The sequence below is a fragment of the Protopterus annectens genome, chromosome 4.part1 (genome assembly GCF_019279795.1).
Source record: "Protopterus annectens isolate FY-2018-M chromosome 4.part1, PAN1.0, whole genome shotgun sequence".
NCBI lineage: Eukaryota > Metazoa > Chordata > Ceratodontiformes > Protopteridae > Protopterus > Protopterus annectens.
In genome coordinates this window covers 602,768,814-602,781,641 of record NC_056734.1, presented here as the reverse complement: position 1 = coordinate 602,781,641, position 12,828 = coordinate 602,768,814, and the positions used below count along the sequence as shown (strand labels likewise).

At 41.5% G+C, this 12,828-nt stretch overlaps 1 protein-coding gene across 1 annotated transcript in view; it reads right to left on the bottom strand.

Annotated features, from left to right (window-relative positions):
• CLCN2 (chloride voltage-gated channel 2) overlaps positions 1-12,828 on the bottom strand; it is a 2,181,634-nt gene that overhangs the window by 1,687,645 nt on the left and 481,161 nt on the right. The window contains 1 exon segment of the mRNA XM_044070805.1: positions 4,442-4,519. Within this exon segment, the coding sequence (XP_043926740.1) occupies positions 4,442-4,519 (78 nt within the window).

Here is a 12,828-nt window from a genome sequence, read left to right as displayed (position 1 = left end):
GAGCAGTTGTACTGATATCTGACGAGATGAACTTATACAAATCTAAGATGAAAAGTACACTGCTTTTGACTCCCTTTAATTAAGTATGAGGGTTATTCCATTTCTTCTACAATCTAATGATTAACTGATGAAAAGTAAACTATTCAAACCCATTTAGGTCACTAATTCCTACAATATCAATGTTTATTCTTGCTATCTCAGCAATATCACGTTTACCTTCATTCACAGTTGAGATTTCAAGTTCCACTGGAACAATGGCCTTTCCTTTCACCTCAGAGTACATCAGCTAGTGGATGTTCATTCAGTTTGACTCCATCTGCATCATAAGCTGTAGCACAGCCCTCCCCCAGTAGAATGCTGGGTCCCTAAAGATATATGGGTCTCCCCAGAGTCAGTATAACATTTTGTTCAAAGGGTTTTCATGGTAATAATATTGGAATGGATTGTCATTACCTTCTCCAGTGGACTGTATTTCCTCTGTACTTTCTATCTTCAGCTGTCCATTTTAGCTAGCCTTATAATCTGTAGATCATAGCTTCACTGAGAAGCACAAACCCCCTTCACCAAGACAGTGTAATAATCCAGAAAGGAGAGAAAATGCTGAAAAACTCTGGTTAGTTGGATAACAAGTCATTACGCAGTGATGACAGCACTGATGATTAAGGCTATTAGCTGCTAACAAGCTGTTTCCTATCGTCCAGGGTTGGATTACCTCAGCCTCCACTTGCCTGTTTTGTGACCTTGAGCAAGTCACTTATCCAGACAGTAATTTGGGGAGACTGGAAAATTGGGCTAGGCTTCTCAATGTTTTTTTGACTTGCAAGCCTAGGAACTACCAATGAACCTATACAGTACAAATATGACTCTGTCATTGTCCATTTTGGTGTGAACGACCTGAGATGTACCTCCCTGGACTACATGAAAAGAGACATAGAAGAGCTCTCCGATCTTGTAGCCCAGGCAGGTATGACCCTAGCCCTAAGTAGCATTCTGTCATCACCCAGAATGATGCCGCAGTACAAGGACAAAATGATTGACTTCAACAATTGGCTAAGCTTCTGGTGCCATTCTAAAGGGATCCAGTATCTGTCTGCCTGGGATGACATGGTCGACAGACCACGATGCTTTGCCAGAGATGGCCTGCACCTGTCACCCCTGGGATTCCGGATACTGGCTAAGGTTCTTGCCGCCCCTATAGTGCCTTTTTTAGGCAAGGTTCAAATGACAAATTCACCACCGTAACAGGAACAGGTAAGCAAAAACTGAGGGTGATGCTACTCAATGCTAGAAGTCTAAATCTCAAAATGCACTCACTAGAGGCACTCCTTAAAATGGATAACATTGATATCTGTGCAGTGACTGAGACCTGGTTCAAGGCTCCAGAGAGCACCCCTGCACTACCAGGCTATAACTCATACCACACTTTTTGGCCATATAACCTGGACTGGAACACCAAAGGCAGAGGTGTGTCCATATTCATTAAGGATATCCACACCTCCAGGCTAGTTGCTCAGCATAATGCAGCCGAGGTTATCCAAGTGCAACTAACTCTGGGTAAAACTGCAATCCAAATTGTAGCTTGCTACAGATCACCCACCATGCCCCAGGATTACCACTCCTCTTTTCTTGATGTACTGGAATATATTAGGGTTTAACCAAACACCCTAATAATGGGCGATTTCAACTACCCCACCATTAACCGGGAAAACTACTCATGTACCAACTCCTTCGCTCAACGCTTTCTGGAATTCATAAACTCCAATGCCCTGGATCAACTTATCCACAGCCCCACCAGGAGCAACAATATCCTAGATCTAGTCATTACCACGCCTCATTGGTCCGATCCGACCATAAACTAATTTACCCTAGATATCCAGATCCTGCCCCCACCCCCCCATTAAGGAAACCATGGTAAAAAAATTCTGCAAAGCCAACTTCATGCTTCTTAAGACAGAAGTGGTGAACTTCATGACGCCCATGCAGATGGACAATACAGTTACGACTACTGAATCCTACACAATTGCACTTTATAAGCACTTACATGAGTGCATGGATCGTGCTACCCCAAACAGAACCAAGATGCTATCCTCCAAAAAAAGGAAGCCAATCTGGTGGTCCCCTGCCATAAACAAACTGTACAACAGAAGGAAGAAACTGTTGCAAAAGAGAGTAAAATCCCATGAGTGGAGGAGCTCCCTGGTCAGCCTCAGTAAGAATCTGCGATCCCTGATAAAATCCTCCAAAGCTAGTTACGAAAACAAAATCGCCACTGATTCTAAAGACAACCACAAAGCATTCTATAGCTATGTCAAGAATCTCAATGGCAACACTCAGATCTGCTCTGAGCTACAGCACAATGGCACTAAATATACAGACCCAACTGATATTGCCAACATCCTGGCATATAGGTTCAGTGCTAACTTTACCCCCCCCCCTCACTCCCTAAAGAGCCCATCTCTATACCAGAAGAATGCAAAGTTCCTGTAATCACGTCTGCACAGGTTAAAAACCACACTCTACAAAGCCAAGAACACAGCATCCATGGGACCTGACAACATCCCAGGCTGCATTCTACATGAACTACAGAACGAACTGGCACCCCACCTAAGTAACATGTTCAATCATAGCCTCACCTCAGGCTTTGTGCCTGCTGAATGGTGCACAGCAACGGTTATCCCACTCCACAAGGGGGGAGCCACCACAGACCCCGGGAACTACCGCCCCATTAGCCTGATGAGCCTGGTCTGCAAGGCCATGGAACGTATCACCATGGAACTTATAAACAAAGACATTGGTGATCTCCAAACTCTAGACCCCACCCAGTTCGGGTTTGTAAAAGGCAGATCATGTCTCCTAAACCTGATAGACTTCTTTGAAGCAGTCACCAAAGCTGTAGACGAGGGTAAGGTGGTTCACACAGCCTATCTGGATCTTGCCAAGGCTTTCGACACCATCCCCCACTCTGGAATTATAGATAAACTCACTAAACTAGGTATAAATCCCTATGTCACAAGATGGGTTGCCAACTGGCTCACTGACAGAACCCACACTGTGAAAGTAGCAGACTGCAAATCCGACTTCAGACCAGTGACAAGTGGAGTACCACAGGGTTCAGTCCTGGGTCCTCTCCTGTTTGGTATCTACTTCTCTGAAGTACAGGCTAACACAGAAGGTCTTTGGCTAATGAAGTTCGCAGATGACTGCAAACTAGGAGCCATAATCGAAACTCCTAACGATGTGGACATCCTACAAAAGGGCATCACTGAGACAGATGCCTGGTGTCAAAGCCATGGCCTCAAGCTCAATGCCAAAAAGTGCATTGTCATCCCTTTGGTAAAAACTCTGTACCCATGAACTACAACATAGGCGGTAGTATACTTAACACCGAAAGTGTGATAAGAGACCTTGGGACACAGGTGGACAGTAGTTTCTCCTTTGATAATCACATCGCCACAGTAGTCAGGAAATCCTTCTACGTGGTACACCTCATCACAAAAGGTTTCTCATCCAGGAAAAAAGAGGTCATTGTTCCCCTCTACTCATCACTCATTAGACCCATTATAGAGTACAACACCCCTTTTGGTATGTACCTCACAAGACATCTACAACAACTGGAAAGGCCACAGAAATCCCTCACAAAGAGGATTACTGGCCTCAAACAGATGCCCTATGCAGACCGTCTCAAAAACTCCAGCTTTACTCAATCGCATATCGCCTACTCAGAGGCGATCTCTGCCTAACGTACAAAGCTATGTCAAACCCAGAGCTGTTGGACATGCTCCACTTAAAGAAATCCCAATCCCTCTGAGCTACATGCTCTAGAGACCTAAACCTTGTCACCACAATAAACAGAACATACCGGAGGGATAGATTCCTGTCCCAGAGACTTCCCATACTCTGGAATAAACTACCTATCTATATCAAACAAAGCTCTTCATTAGCACTCTTCAAGAAAAATCTTGATGATTGGATGGGCAATAGGAAATTCACCCTGGGGATCACCTCTGTGGCTTTGCTCGACAGTGGCACAGGAAAATAATTTTCTTGGGTGGCAAAAGCCAGGGTACCTTTTTGGCTGGGCTTGTATAGGCCCCAGGGCCGATAGCCTAGTACCTACCTATGAACCTATGAAAAACAATCGTGTACAACACTAAGTCAGAAAAGAATGAACTTATGACCATCTTTAACTAAAACAATTCAAGTACTTCATTAATACCATATTTTCCTTTTTATATGTTGTGTAATCTCCATACATGGTTCACTTGTTTTTTCAGTGCTGATACAATCATTTTACAGTTAGAGCATATGATAGCACTTTTAAAATGACCTTACATATTGAAGCAGTGGGAATATACAATTGTTGTCTGTTATCAGTGCTCTTCTTATTAAAAACAACCAAGCACAATTTTGCAGAATTATCATAAGGGAAAATAATTCTTACCTCATAGATTCCTCCAAACAACGACATGAATTTACTCAGCAAAGCTGCACACATACTGGCAATATGGACAAATGGACCCTGAATGATAATAGAGGAAGAAGACAGAAAAAATGAGTTAAAATAATGACTTTCTCTTTCTTCTTTTTAGAACTGTGGAAGTGAAATTACTACATTTCTGGCTACCTATCTTTAGTACTTGAGGCACAGTTAAGAGGAAATAGCTGTCAGAAGTTGTAAATTGTGCCCACAACTTTGAAGGTGCCTCTGTTTACTGTCCACCTGGCAATACAGAATGATATGGCTTCACTCCTCTGAAATCTATTTCAAAACTCCTTCAAAAGTTATAATTAGCAGAGCAAATCATTAATAATGCTTAAATGTTTCAATTTTACTTCACTACCTCTGCTGTAATTTAATAGCACAATTCAATATCCTTCTTCTTCTTCTTTCGGCTTTTTCCCGGTTAGGGGTCGCCACAGCAGATCACCTGTCCGCTCATAATTGGCAGTGGAGTTTTTACGGTGTCGAGTTGCCAGCCCGGCACCCAAACTTTCACAGAAGGCACACACACACATGCACACACTCACCTTTACATGGCCTCTTAAATTGCTACAGTTTAAAACCTGCAAGTCACATAACATTATTTCACACATTCCTATTTTATCTGTAATGCTGCCTTGCTGCTGGATCCAGTCTGACAATCCTGTTGACAAATTAAATAAATGACCATCTTTAGACAATGCCGGAGCATATTGTTGCATTTTGCAGAAGTTTTAAAGACAAAAATATCCAGGTAATGGTTTATAAAATAAGTTCAGTTTGATCTATAGTCAATTTATTGATCAAAGTCTTTTCATCTGTGACTAAACAATCAAGGAGAACATTTTACAAATTTGTTTTTAGTGTTTGCAAAGCATCCACTCATTATCTTGCAAGGGGGGAGAATCCTTACACTCTCCTCCTCTGCTATACATAACACAGAGGTCACAAAAACTAAAGATGTCAGTGAGCTTAGGTGACAATGAAAATGCTGACACAGTGACCAAATACAAGGAAAAACTTAAGTTCTTTTAGCAGCTGCATCTTTTTCTACCATTTGAGTGAGATCTGAGTTGATCTGACTATACATCGGAGGCCCTCTAGAAGAGAAAATGTGGGCATTTAGAGTTTCTATCATCTCCTCAGTGACTACTGACAAAATCACAGATGTTCATGCAAAATCAGATCCAAGACGGTAGTAAAGTCAGGCTACCAATTCTGAGCAAAGGATATAATATATCTTTCTGGTTATTGGCTTTGTTAAATTTAATATTAATTCTTGTCAATGTTAACCATAAAATAAGAGCCATTTTAGAACCTAATTAAGTCAGAACAGCATGTGCTAGTTCTAGTACCAAGTACCCACGAGTATTGCATACAGGAAAACAGCTATGAACCTATAAAATAAAGTATTTGTGGCAAAACTGTAACCCGTAATATTGTATAAAACATGGAACCAATTGATGTCCATAAATTCACTGCTGCAGTTTTCATTATGATATGGGATTCCCTGCTGTGGAAACCCGAACGTCTGGCCAGTCTACCAAAGACTACTTGTTTCTTATTTAAAAGGTACGCTGAACATCACTCAAATGCTCTTTGCATAGGCACAGGGCATAAAGGTGAGGTTCAGACCTGCCATAAACAGAACTTCTTTGCCACCAGTTCCAAATATATCTTTTCACAGTTGGTCCATTTTCCTGTGTCCATTTCTGCCAGTGGAATGCATTTTCATTCTCCAGAGACTATCTATGCCTGCTTGCTGACTTATTTACAGCTGCAGATAAGTGCCCTGTTGTTTTTTTTTTTTTTATTTTTTAGTGGTCCTTGAGGGTAATGTCATCCAGGAAGGTTAAATGCCAGAGTGGGAGGCAGATTCCCCATAAAGACCAACACGATAAGTGTCTTTTTTTTGTCTAGGAATCTGTCAAGACCATACATCTCATTTCATTTGTCAGGCGTTGGTTCCAAAAACCTTTTTGCAGCAGGCTTTCTTTCCTTTCCTTGTATCTTGAGAGTCAACGTCTTAAGCTTCTCGCTAAAGATACAATGGAAAGAATCTCTCATCCCGAGGGGCAGCTGTTAGAGAAGAAGAAGGTAAAAAAGGTACAGCCTGAAACTTCCACTGTCCAGCCTCTGCCAGGTGTTTCTCCTGAGGTCATTATAAACCTGGAGGCCCACCTGGTTGTGCTGTCGGATTACTCTATTGTGACCATGTTGGAGGCTGGTGAGGGTCCGGATGGCAGCATGTCCAGAGAGGCTTTGCAGGCATCCATCTCGGACGTTCAGGGGGAACCATGGTTGATTTTTTTCCAAGGGGCCTAGGGAAGTTCCTCAGTATTTAGATGGGGAAGAAGTTCCTACCATGGTTCTTGACTGCTGCCCCTGGTCTGAGCCTTCTCAGTTTTTTCAAGGGGGAAGTTCCTTTAAAAAAGAAGCAGAAAACTGAACATGTTTCTTCTGCTTCTAGGGATCCACAAAGTGAGTTACAGGCCTTCACTGAGGGGCTATTTACTGCATTATGTCCTTAGAAACTCCCAAGGGTTTTCAGGTCCTGATCTTCCTTGGTCCTCTACTCCCGTTAAAAGGTCTACAGAACAGGATTCTTCTGAGGATGAGTCAGACTCTGATAATGAATCCATGACTTATTCTACCCAAAGTCCTTCTCCTTTGGACTTTGGGTCAGAGAAGGAGGAATCTATTAGCCCAGATGTTCCTTTTCAGGAAATTTCCTTTGGGGACACACTCTCTAGGATGATGGATTTTTTTTTAAGTAGGATTGTGCTCAGGTCTCTGATATCCATAAGAGGTACTATGAGTTGCTGCAGTTGGAATCTCCAAAACCTGCGGCTATTCCTTCTGTTTTGGCTGCTTTACTGGATGCTTTTTCCAATACTTCTCATGCGCTTGATTCTCTACCCACTGCTCCCAAGAAGCCTGACAGGTTTTATAGAGTGCCTGAGGATTGTTCTTTCCTATTACATGTCCTGCTGTTGACCCTTCTGTAGTGTCTGTGGCCTCTGATAAGCCGTCTCAATTGCTTCTTTCGCCCAGGTTATTGCTTTCTGACAAGGACGGTAGAACTATGGAAAGGCTGGGTAAGAAGGTTTACACTTCTGCTACCCTAGCTTTTAGGGCTATTAATTATCAGACCCATATGTCTAAGTTTCTGTTGGCTCTTCTTTCCTAGCCTGTCAACGTATTTCTAATTTTCCACACTCTGAGGGTAAAACTTCTGTTCTTTCCTTGCTAGGGACTTTCTCTCAAGTTTGTCATTCTATTAAATGTAGTTATGATGCAGCAGATGCCTCTTTGCTGTTGTTTTTGGTTCAGTTATGAGGAGGTATTCTTGGCTAAGGATTCAACCTCTTCCTAATGATATTAAAGCTAAACTGATGGATGCTCCTCTGGATTCTAAACTTTTGTTTGAGGAAGCTGCTGCTGGTTTGTTTAAGTCCCTTTAGGATAAGGGTAAGGCCTTACAGGAGCTTAAACATGTGTTTGTTCTCCTGTTCCTAAATTACAGAGAAATTACCCTGCTAGGCCTCCTTTTGTTAGTAGGCAATACCACCCTTCTACTAAAGGTAGAAAGAGTGGCAAACAGGCTCCTCCTGCTAAGGCTACTCAGTTTTCAGGGACTTCGAAGTCTTCATTTCCAGACAAACCAGGTGCTGTGTGACTATCCATCTCTTCCAGCCATATTCCTCTTTCTCTTCCTCTTTGGCTTCAGATCACTCAGGATTCTTGGCTTCTCTCGATCATTCTTCAGGGGTACTTCAGGGTGGGAAATCCAGTCTTTCTTTTATGGGCATTCCTCAGCCTCCTCAGGAACAACTTCCCTTATTCCTCAGAGGTTCTTCAAAATCTCTTGACTCAGTACTATTCAAGAGGTTTTTCCAAATAGACAGACCAAAAGCAGCAGTCAACGTATATGGCAAAGTAAAAAATCATGAACTGAGAGATATAAACAAAAACTAGTTTATTGCGAACGGTAAGCGCTTTCACTAAATAGCTTCATCAGACCATCAGCCTGTGTCCCAAAAGGGGAAAGGGTTCTACTCCAGACTTTCTAGTGCCCAGAAAAGAAGGCACCTGGAGACCTACTCTAGACCTCTTTCACCTAAACACTTTTCTAAAAGTGCCTTCCTTTTGGATGTTGTCCCTTCAGGTTTTGTTTTCTCTCTTGCTCCCTCAGGCCTATATGTGGTCTCTGGATATTAAGGATGCTTATCTCCATATTCTAATCCAGTCTCTTTCCAGGAAGTTTTTGCATTTCTCTGTTACTTCCTGACATTTTCAGTTCTCTGCTTTGCCCTTTGACCTTTCTACTGCCAAACAGGTGTTTACCAAATGCCTTGCTCCTGTGACTGCTTTTTGCAGGCTGCGAGGAATCCAAATATTTCCTTATTTAGATGACCTGTTGATTCAGGCATCCTCTCCAGAGGCCCTTTTGCAAAATCTTCATTTTGTCATTTCCCTTCTTCAGAGCCTAGGGTTCACTATAAATTTCAAAAAGTCTTCTCTGACTCCTTCTCAGGATCATGTTTTTCTGGGTAGCAGGAATCCGATAGGGTTGCCACCTTTTCAAATGCCCAAAGTGGGACATTTTTGATACAATGACAGAACTTCACTTTTGTGCCTAAATAAAAGCTTATTCTTGTAGCATTTTAGTTGCTTATTCTGTTTCTTATAACATTTAGGTGTTTCAGATGCAGAATAACTGTTGTATGCAACTGTTACATAAAATATAGGAAATAATTTTGTCCTAAAATCTCAGGACATTTACCATTTTTACAATTTTTTTGCAGGACACAACTGCCCAAAGAGGGACTGTCCCTCACAAAGTGGGACAGGTGGTAACCCTATCAGACAGTGTCAACGTTTGCATCCATGCCCCCTCCAAAGGTATTTCTTTGTTTCACACTCTTCTTCCACTGACTTCCATTACCGCCAGTGAGTTTCTGTGAGCTCTGGTCTTCATGGCATCCACCATTCTGATACTCCCTCTGGATAAACTTCACATGAGAAAGTTTCAGTGGTTTCTGAAGTCAGTGTGGCTCCAACATGTATGAAAATAGAAAAACCTGCCAACAAATTACTGTAGGTACAAATATGAAAGTCCAAAAAGCAGAAAGAAGCTACACCAAACCACAAATGATACTCAGTATGTTTAATGAATAATGCTAGTACATACAACATAATAGTATTTTCATAGAACAAATCTGCTTCCTCAGGCATCAACCAAACTCTAGCTGTGAACCTGAACTTACACATTTACATAACTGTATTAAGTGAAATTTTTAATAATTGTATACATGTGCTTATTTTATATATTTTTTTATATGACTATATGAGTCAAATATATTTAAGTATATATATTTATTATCACGTATAAGTTTAAATTTTAATGAATGTTAGTTAAATTGTAATGAATACTAATTGAAATGTTAATTAAAGTGTTGATAAATGCTATTTAAACTGTTCACAGCTAGAGTTTGGTTGATGCCTGAGGAAGCAGATTTGTTCTGTGAAAGTACTATTACGTTGTATGTACTAGCGTTATTCATTAAACATACTGAATATCGTTCATGGTTTGGTGTAGCTTCTTTCTGCTGTTTGGCTCCAACATGCACATCCTCTAGGCTGTGTAGTTCTTCTTCCTTGTCTCAGACAGGAACTTCACTGGTGTATTCAGCAATCGTCTCTGAATCCAGGGATTCCTGTTCACCTCCCCCTCCCTATCAGGAATTTTTCACAGACACTTCAGACATAGGCTGGCGGGCAACAACATTTAGCTCCCTGAAGTTACGGAGGGGCACCTCATCAGCAGAAGTAGCACATCGATGTTAAACAGATGAGAGTTCTTCTTTTGGCTCTTCAGGCCTTTCATCCTCTTTTCTCTCCAGGGCCTCTCAAGGTTTTCACAGACAACACCACAGTAATGTGGTATATCAACAAACAAGGAGGAACGAAATCTTATCTTTTTTTGCCATTTGGCACTTCTGGTATGGGATCGTGCTGTCAAGTATCAAGTGACCCTTCAGCCAGTTTATATCCCTTCCAGTCAAAACATGGCAAACACTCTGAGCAGGACCATAACTCCATCCAATGAATAGATGCTTCACAAGGATGCATTTCTGGACATTATCCGCCAGTGAGGTACTCCTTAGGTGGATCGTTTAGCCTCCCCTCTGAACAGAAAACTTCCTCTATTTTGTACCACAGTCCCAGGTCTTCTGGTATGGAAGGTGGATGCCCTCTCATTTTCTTGGAAGGAAATGTTTCTTTTTGTATTCCCTCCCCTTCCTCTCACTCCAAAAGTCCTGTTCAAAATTCAACAGGATGCTCCCAAACTCTTGCTGGTGATTCCCTTTTGGCCATGACAGCACTGGCTCCCTCTACTTCTGCATCCAGCCAAGGGCAGTCATCACAAGTTACCTCACAGGATGGCTCTAATTACACAAGACAAGAGATCTCTCATCCATCTCCACCTGTTCACACTTCAACTGACACTGTGGGGGATAGGATTTTGATTCCTCATAGACACCTGTTTTCAGAGGATGTGCTGCAAGTCCTGCAGGAGGCCAGAAAATGTACTACTAGGAAATACTACTTATCGAAATGCAATAGGTTTTCTATTTGGTGTCTTTCTCACAACCTGTACCCACTTACTGTGGATGTTCCTTTGATTCTTTCTTATTTGTGTGAGTTGCTCAATGCTGGTTTGGCCTATTTTTCTATTAAGGCCCACTTATCAGCTGTCTCTGCTTGCTTGCCTTTTTTCCCTCCTCTATCTTCTAGACTTGAGAAGAAACAATTTCTTAAAGGTGTCCTTAATATTAGACCCACCAGGACACCTGTTCCACCTTCTTGGGATCTTAACTTTGTTTTGGAGAAGTTGACAAAGGTTCCTTTTGAGCCTGCTGCTTCAGCCTCCTTGCATCACTGTTTCTGGAAGACTGTTCTTTTGTTAGGTCTTCCTTCTGTCAGATGGGTGTCTGAGTTGCAGGCCCTTATGGTTTGTCCTCCTTTTTTGATTTTTCATGAGGACAGAGTATTCTTACACATTATCCCTTCTTTTATGCCTAATGTGGTTAATGAGCTATCACCTAACCAGTCTATTAATCTGCCTACTTTTTCCCCTCTCCATAAGATGATAGTGAGAGGGTGCTGCATACTTTGGACATGCATAGGCAACACAGGGTTTATTTGGATAGGACTAAGGCTATTAGAATATCTGATCAGTTGTTTTTTTCCATCTTAGATCTTTGGGACGCTGTATCTAAGCAAACTACTTCTCCTTGGATTTCTACGGCTATTTCTTTTTGTTAGACTTTTCATGGTAAGAGCATTCCTTCTTCAGTTAAGGGTCATTCTAATACAGCTGTGGCTTCTTCTGGTGCTTTTTCAAGGGCTTAGATACTAATTCTACTCTTGAAGCAGCTATCTGGACTTCTGTGCGTACCTTTACCAAGCACAACAAAGTCAAATGGCAACTGTAGAGCTAGGGCTGGTTTTGCTAGTGCTATTCTTCATGACTTTTAGGTGAATCTTCTGTCCTACCCCTTCTCCAGTTTCCTCTTCAGCTTTGGCACTCTCCTGTATGGTAATGAATACTGCAGCAGTGAATGTAAGGACACAGTACAGTTGTGCAAAATCTTACCATAACAGATGTCCTGGCCTTCACTGCTGCAGTATTCACTCCCTCCCTCCATTCCCCTAGTCTCTTGCCTTCCTGGATGTACAGATTACCTCCTGGGTTCCTTGGACTGGTGTTCCTACTGGGGCAATCAGTTCTTATTATGGTAGGCCTCAATGTCCCCTTTATGCAGTATGGTATCGAAGGAGCATTTGGGTGATGTTCGGCATACCTTTTAAATAAGCAACAAGAAGTGGTTGGTACGCTGGCCGGATGTATTGCTTCTGTGGCAGGGAATCCCATATGATAATGAATACTGCAGCAGATAAGGCAAGGACATCTACCATTATGGTAAGATTTTATACAACTGTACTTTCACCTACAAGTTTGTACAGCTTTTATAATATAAATACAGAGATATGAAAATATTGTTAATATTCATAACTTTTACTAAACAAACATTTATGACTCAGAATGTCTTAGTATCACCCACCATGTTAACATCCACGCCTTCATACAATGACTTAACATGACATTACCACACTCTGTTTTTGCATTATTTTTAACATATTTAATAAATATGCCATTTTTAATAAAAGTGACATAGGTACATATACAGTAATAGAAAAGAAGACAAATTATAACATTCTGTTAATTTTTGTGCAGTATACATTTTAATAGTGCTCATTCACTCCATTTCATACATTTT